General features: G+C 39.4%; 1 protein-coding gene across 1 annotated transcript; it reads left to right on the forward strand.

Annotated features, from left to right (window-relative positions):
• The first annotated feature begins 1,712 nt into the window (after nucleotides 1-1,712).
• Nucleotides 1,713-4,959, forward strand: FOXL2 (forkhead box L2). Its single transcript, XM_072410375.1, has one exon. It carries the CDS (start codon nucleotides 2,005-2,007, stop codon nucleotides 2,974-2,976), a length of 972 nt encoding a protein of 323 aa, XP_072266476.1. The 5' UTR covers nucleotides 1,713-2,004; the 3' UTR covers nucleotides 2,977-4,959.
• Nucleotides 4,960-8,575: the final 3,616 nt, after the last annotated feature.

Genomic DNA, 8,575 nt, shown 5'->3' on the forward strand with positions numbered 1-8,575 from the left:
GTAACATTCTAATAATGGCGAATTACTGAAAACGGTATATTCAGCATGTGAACCTTTAAACTGAGGTCCTGAAACTAAACATTTGCTGGGGAAATTATACATTTCTTTTCACATGGTTGAATCGATTACAGTTTATTTAATTAAATGTATTTGTTCAGCCTATGATTACAATATATTAATACCTGTAAAGTATTGATAAGTCTGGGCCGCAGGGAGAAGGATATGCGCAGCGCTGACACTTCTCACCCACCTGCACCCACTGCACCCTCACCACTCTGCATACATAATTATTATGTGATGGCACTCTGTAATTCTTCAGAAGATGGAACACTACAAACATCAGCATGCCAAGCCAGCTCCTGCTAATAAATATAGCTCCAAAGCCACTGGACATTGAGATTTAAAGCCATTCTAGCAGAGTCAGTAAAGCTGGAGCTTGTGGCATTGATTGGGGTTGTTTTATTTATATTATTTTTTAATGTAATAATAGGTAAAGTGCAAACCTTAGAATGGAAATAAATCTACAACTTTATAGAGCATACCTCTGTATTAATGGTGGGTTGCATTGTGTCTGAGCTGTCCTTGGCCAATCAGATAATATCTACAAGCCCCCAAAACACAATAAACTCTTCTGTATGACATATATACATGCATTGCCTACTAACTCCAGATAGCCAATTGTATGAATTAGAAATCCTGTCTCAGATCTTAATAATTATTGATTATTCTGGCAGCTGCCTAATAATTCCTTGTAACTCAATTAATCTTTATCTCCAGTGTACGAGATAATCTAATTGAATAATAAGTGCAGTAAGTAAGTAGATGTGATCGATTTGCCATATTAATATGTGAGTTTGAATATTTAAGTTGCTTCATTTTACACTTTTCGTTATTCTATAACCTTGTATATCGAATGTAACCAGCTTTAAAAGTGTAACAATGTAGCAAAAAAAAAATAAATTCCCCAGATATAATCTACTGATATAAATTGTATCCAATGAGATTTTTTCGCATCATTTTAAAAGCTTTTTAATGCGAATATTTACCGTCCGTAATTAGATTGGTTTGCGATAAATAAATGGAGCAGGAAAGGTGAAATGTCCTCTGAAAGTTAATCCTTTGTCACATAATGTCACCAATGGATGAGATGTCTCTTATCTCTGGACGTCGTCTGATGAGTGCGCGGATTGGCGCTAAATCTGGCGTAAAAATAACTAATACAGAAAAGAAGGCGTTAATGTTTGCTTTGGGTTCCTGAGCAGATCCAGTGTACTTTGTATAGAGGGGAGAGATACAAGCTGCATTGGATTAGGAAACATCTCAGCAAGTTGTGGCACAGGAGAGGCAGATCTGAACATTGGAGGCGCAATGCTATTGACAAAGGCGCAAAGTGCAGCAAGGGTTAAGGGGGGAGCAGTATAGGATGGGGTGAGAGGTCCCTGCGCCCCCAAGCTGTGCACAGCCCTAATGATAGGTGTGATCTCCAAGCTGTCAGGTTGGATGTCTGTGACTTGGAGGTGAACCTTTCCCTCCCCAGGCTGATCTCCCAGCTAGAGGGGGAGCTGCTGACGGAAGCGGAACTTGGCTGACTTTTAATACAATGAAACTAGAGGAAGGATCCTCAGTCACAGGTCTGAGCCTCCTGCAGAGACAGAGGAACAGAGGGGAGGGCAAGACTTGGACAGATTGATTTGGTGCGCCAGTGCCACCAGCAACAAGAGATCATTGCTACAAAGATAAGTACCACTGGACCAGCATCAGAACCTGGACATCTGTGGGACAAGTGGGCACAATTACACTGATCCCTACATTTTATTGGTGAAGTCCCACCAGTGACAAGACCTTACATCTGCGCCTTGACGCACTGATCCATCTCTGAGTTGCAAGACACAACCGACAGCGCCAGGAGAACTTCACTTCTATAAGTTCTTTGTGAAACTCTTCCTTAAGCAGTGATTTCCAGGAGAAACTAAAAAGACACCCTATGGACCATACTTATCTCCTATGAGTGCCACTTCAGCTTCATCGGATTATTCCAGCCTGGGCAGCTGCTTTGGTGCCACCATGACTTCCTACCAGGCACCTGATGAGAACACAGTGGCTCTGATGGCCCATAACCCCAGTGGCAATAAGGATGTGGAAAGAGAAAAGGATGAAGTGAGCCAGGAAAAGGGACAAGACAAGCCAGACCCGTCACAAAAACCCCCTTATTCTTATGTGGCACTGATTGCCATGGCCATTAGAGAAAGTCCAGAGAAGAGACTGACCCTATCTGCCATTTATCAGTACATCATCAGCAAGTTTCCCTTCTATGAGAAGAACAAGAAGGGATGGCAGAACAGTATCCGACACAACCTGAGCCTGAATGAGTGCTTTATCAAGGTGCCCAGAGAGGGTGGTGGTGAAAGGAAGGGCAACTACTGGACCTTGGATCCTGCATGTGAGGATATGTTCGAGAAGGGCAACTACAGGAGGAGAAGGCGGATGAAGAGACCATTCCGACCTCCTCCTACTCACTTCCAGGCAGGTAAGAGCTTGTTCAGCAGTGACACTTACGGCTACCTGTCCCCACCTAAGTACCTGCAGTCCACCTTCATGAACAACTCATGGTCCCTGGGGCAGCCTCCAACTCCTATGTCCTACACCTCCTGCCAGATGGCTGCTGGCAATGTTAGCCCAGTTAATGTGAAGGGACTGTCAGCATCCTCCTCCTACAGTCCATATTCTAGAGTCCAGAGCATGTCATTGCCCAGTATGGTCAACTCCTATAATGGCATGAGCCACCATCATCACCACCCGCATGCCCATCACCCTCAGCAGCTGAGCCCTGCCAGCCCCGCTCCCCCACCTGCAGCAACTCCTAATGGGGTGCAGTTCCCTTGTGCCAGGCAACCCTCTGAGCTGTCCATGATGCACTGTTCTTACTGGGACCATGAAACCAAACACAGCGCTCTGCACCCCAGAATAGACCTCTGAGACTGACCTTATAAGACTGATCTGAGAACCTCCTCATAATTTCACCCCAACACTGGGGAGACCTTACATACCTGATCTGAGGATCTATTTACAATGTTCACCCCAGCTCTGAGAGCGCACCAATACAGGGGAGCCCAAAAAGGCTGATATGAGGAACTACTCACAAAGTTCAGCCCAGTTCTAAGAACCCACAGTTCACCAGCCTGGGGATGAGGACCTACCTGCAATGTGCACTCCAGCTCCAAAAACCTACACTCCACTAGTTGGGGGAGATTCAAGAAGACTGAAATGAGCACCTACCTAAACAATGCACCCCAAATCTAAGAGCTCACAGTACATCAGTTTGGGGACCCTCACAAGACTGATTTGAGGACCTTCCACCAACATGCACCCCAGGATAGCCTGTTGAAGACAGACATTACTTTTTGAGAAGATTTTGCCAGTCTCTTTTTGTAGTTGAGGATTATTGTAGGCTTGGTGCCATAGAGACACTGGGGAACTGATTTTATTACAGCCCTCTGCTGAAGGCAGTGTAAGTGTATCATTGTATATTAGTGCGATTTATCTGTCTTCTTTGTGACACTTTCACCATGTTTACACTGACATAAAGCCACACCATACACATTCTGCAAACACCTATGGTACACATACACAGACCATGGGCAGGCAATCGTATATAGCTCTTATGCTTTTGGAGAACTACTAGTCTCAGCTGCTTACCTTAGGAAGTGCTGGGACTTGTGGTTCCTCGAAAACAGCTGGCTAATATACTACAGAACTGGAGCAAAGTGGAGCAGATATTGTTGTTTAAGGTTTCGTTTTTTTAGAATTATAAACCCGGTTCATTTGGGTTGATTTACTAAGAGTTGATAATCTTCACACAGTAAATTGTGCAAATATTACCCTTATGTATCAAATATGAACTAAATAAGAAAGTATTTGCTTTTACATGATTGTATAACTAAATTTATTATCTGCACAATGGTTTGTATAAGGATTCACAACTCTTTAAATCAGACTCATTGCGTTGGGCTACAGATCTAGGTTTCCCCCAACTTTATATGGTCCAAAAACGAAGGGAAAACAAACCTGATAAATAAAGAAATATTCAAATTAGTTGAACTTTTAATTTCCATTCCATCAGAGCATTTCAGATCTGTAGTGTAAGATATGTTATCTACATGAGCTCACAAGTCATACATTTCTAGCAGTATATTACAGAGTTTTAGAATTATTCCACATTATTAGAGCACCCCTAAAAAAATAATGTTAAGTGTGGGATCTGATTTTTCATGAGGCACATAGTAACTTCCAGTAGCCATTTTGCATTAAATAGGGTCGTTGTTCCAATTTTCTTTTATTTCTGTGTAATGATTCAGCTTTTTGTCTTTCACCCTCCAGTAGGATGATATAATTTATTGACAGTATGGATACAAATCCCCAAGCAAAATCAACCATTTGTAAGAAGATTGTGTGGTTGATTTACTATAGGGGCAAAGGCTGTGTACCTAGCAAAAGAAACTAAATAGGGTGAAGCTGTGTTAGCAGAAATCTTGTTTTTTATTTCTTTTACGCACCATTAGCTATTCAAATATAACACAACTTCAACTTATTTACAAAAAAATCACTTGCCATAATTAACATTGACTTTGATAAATGAACAGCCTTTGCTCCCTTTGTAAATAAACTACTTTGTGTCTAATTTAGTCACTTTGTAAATTAGCTGGCCACACTATAATCCTGGAAATGCACGTTTTAGCGCCTATTGCCGCTTTTGTATTTTCCAGGCATTTTGGTGCATAGTTTGTGTTATTTTGTATCAGAATCCGTTACTCTTCTCCACCGAAACCTTAATCTGTGTATGGCCGATACTTGGGACCAATTTTCTCATACTAAAGTCAGTTAGCACTTTTTTTGGGATTTTATATTTTGATTGTATTTTTAGCCTTGTAAATTCCCCAATAAAATATCATTTTTCTTTTATCTCAGTCGTTCATCCTTATGTGTAGCTGTGAATGCTGGAATGACTTGTGTATTGCTATAAAAAAATTAACGATAATAACAATAATGATAATAGTAATAACAATACTAATAATAATATACCAAAAAAAATGAAAAAGTCACACTTTTCCCATAGTGAAAAATGCAATAGTTATATATATATATATATATATATATATATATATATATGTGTGTGTACACATAATATACCTATTTTCAGTACACATTTTATTATTATTTATTATTTATTATAGATTTTATTATATGAAGTGACTTGCCTATTCGGGTTAGTTCTGCAGCTGCTGGTGGTGATTTACTGAATTAATATATGGGTTTATGAAGTTCATTTTCCCAACGTTTTCTGACCATGGACCGGTCTTACAGAACTCTGATCATGACAGGTCAGAAGTGCCAGACTTGTTTTCATAGTGCTGGTGTCATTCGTTTATGGCGGTGTAGTAGGATGTGGTGTGTACACATTATATTTGATGTGCTGGGAAGGTATGTGCTGTACATACAATGCAGGCTGCTGTATATACAGGGGCTCAGGGATGGGTTGATTTTGGCATCCTATATATACTTTTATTCATTTTATATATAATGTACAATATATTGTATAAATAAGGAATAGTCGGCATCTATTTATCTTTCCCTCCCTGCCTCTACTTCTATCATATTTATTATTTATATAAATTAGAATGGTAGAGTTTGCTACATTGTAGATAATGACAGAGTCAGGTGATTTGGTAAAAAATAAAGTAGTTAAAGGCATTGGTCACTATATTTAATAAATAGGATAAAAGGTATTTTCACCTTATACAATAATGTGTTTAAAAAGTTACCTGTTTCACATTTATCTAGTTTGCTAAGCTTAAGTAACATCAAATGCACTAAGCGAAAAGTCTAATTTTTCTAATTCAGTTCTTTATCTGTTTTTATATTTTATCAATGCAGGAAAATAGGTCAGCAGTTGGTGTAACGACATTATATAAATATATATACAGGAATTGGTTCATAATCTGTGTATATAATAAGCAGCATAAGCAGAAGCAGAAATTTGTGCAGTGCTGATGGTGTAGGTACTTCTTATCTATGAATGTATTTTTCTATCTATTGATCTATTTATCTATGGGTATGGAAATTTATCTGTGCGGAAACATAAGTCATCCCAATAGAATTTTGTGCATTAGGATGTATTCGTATTAATATTAATTTGTATAATAAATGAGCACAGGGGGAATTGTGCAGTGTTGATGATGTAAGATGCATCTACCTATGTCTCTCTATTGATCTCTCTAGTAGTAAAAGTCTATCTGTAGTATTTGTACCCAGCCACCCCAGTGATGTGTTGGTGCTGTCAGTGCTCTCCCTATACTTGCTGTCAGTCACCCTATTATGTGCACAGCATAGCAGTATAGAAATGGCCCTGGCTTGTCATCCTGGGGCCAGCTCTAAGCTGCAGACAGATCTCTTCCCCAGGACATCCCGGGCCCTTCTATATAATGAGAGCCAGGAAGGAAACCCAGGGCAGCCTCATCAGCTGAATGCACAGCTACATTCTGGGTATGATGTGCACACATGTATGGAGACAGCACAAATAAACACCTACTCACTGACAGGCAGACATGTGAAGACTACATCAAGTCCTGACATGTCAGTGATTCCTATACTACTGCTGGAAAGCATGGCATGTTTCTAGGAATATGTGGAGGCGATTATGGCGAATCTGTATACTATATCAATGTATGAGATGTGAGGAGCAGAGCCCAATGTATGGGAGGACCAGGTCTGTATTACATGTATGGATGGGGGCCATATCTGTGTTATATATATAAATGAGGTCAACCCTGTGTTATATGTAAGCAATGAACCAATATTATGTTAAATGTATGGAAGGGGCCATGTTTGTTTTACAGGTATAAATGGGACCATGCCGGTATTATATGTATGTATGGGGCCATGCTTGTGTTTTAATGGTGGATGGGGTCATGTCTATATTAATAACAGATAAGCCCATCTATATGGTCTAGGTATGGATGGGACCATGTCTATGGTATATGTAAGGATAGGGCCGTGTTTGTGTTATATTATTATGGTATATAGGGTCATCATATAGCACATGACCAGACAATCCTATCTGATATCTGTAGCTGAACATTTATTCCACATATAAAACAAGGTATATAGACATATATAACATGTATATATAACACGTTATTGTTATGGAAATTAAATAAGGAAAAGCAGATTAGGAGTAATATGAAATGTTCTTTCTATGTAGTCAAATGAGATGTTTTGATTCCTGGGTTGTCATTAAGAATTTTCTGGACAGTTGTACTTATCATTTCTTTAAAGTCTAGTGAACTGGCATTATGTAAATGTTGTACATATGGAGTTAAGGTATATATCCATTGGCATTGCTATAGAATGTAGGCACAGAATGGACTGCATGTGTCTGGTCCTGGCAGATAGAGATGTATTGTGAGATACAGTATAACTTTCTTCAGGAAATAGCCTATCATGAGAATTGGAAAGTTCTGTGGCCCATTTAATGTTTTACAGATTAGTCTGCATAGGGAGAGTGCAGCAGGCGGATGGATACTATAGAGATCTGGGACATGATTAGGAGCAGATTGGATTCCATACTGTACATGACTTCATGCATTGGCTAGCATTCGGCTCCTTCACTAACACAAGCCTGAAATAAGCCAAGTTAGGATATTATTTGTACTTGTAGGTTAATTGCAAGCTCGATGAGAGATAGATAATGAGATATTAACTAGTAGGATGTCCCTTCCCTGTCAGTGATACTGCAGCCTGCTCTATGCATACAGTACATGGATGATAGATTTACACCCATACACCTATACTGCAGCCTGTACTATGCATTCAGACGGTAGATGTATAGGTGTACATTCATCATTCATGAACATCATGATACAATGTATAGATGATTGATACACACCTATACAATAACACTGCTGCTGCTCTATATGTAAAATGTATAGATGATAAATGTACACCTATTGATCTAAACAAACAAAGCATGTACTAGATATTTGCCTATATATCTACACTGCAGCCTGCTCTATACATACAGTGTATGGATCAGGCATAAACCTAAAAATCTGCCCTGCAGCTTGTTCTATACATACAGTGCATGGATCAGACAATAACATATATCCCTACACTGCAACCTGATCTATATGTAGAATGTATAGATGATAAATGTACACCTATAGATCTAAACAAACAAAGCATGTACTAGATATTCATCTATATATCTACACTGCAGCTTTCTCTACATACAGGGTATAGATCAGACATAAACCTATATCCCTACACTGCAGCTTGATCTATACATACAGTGTGTGGATCAGACATAAACCTAAAAATCTGCCCTGCAGCTTGTTCTATACATACAGTGCATGGATCAGACATTAACATATATATCTGCACTGCAGCCTGCTCTATACATACAGTGCATAGATCAGACATAAACCTATATCCCTACACTGCAGCTTGATCTATACATCTCACCTGAATCCTCTCTCATGGCAGGCAGGAAACAGCCCCCAGAATGTCATTAATTCCTAGA

The sequence above is a fragment of the Pyxicephalus adspersus genome, chromosome 4, assembly GCF_032062135.1.
Source record: "Pyxicephalus adspersus chromosome 4, UCB_Pads_2.0, whole genome shotgun sequence".
NCBI classification, from domain to species: domain Eukaryota; kingdom Metazoa; phylum Chordata; class Amphibia; order Anura; family Pyxicephalidae; genus Pyxicephalus; species Pyxicephalus adspersus.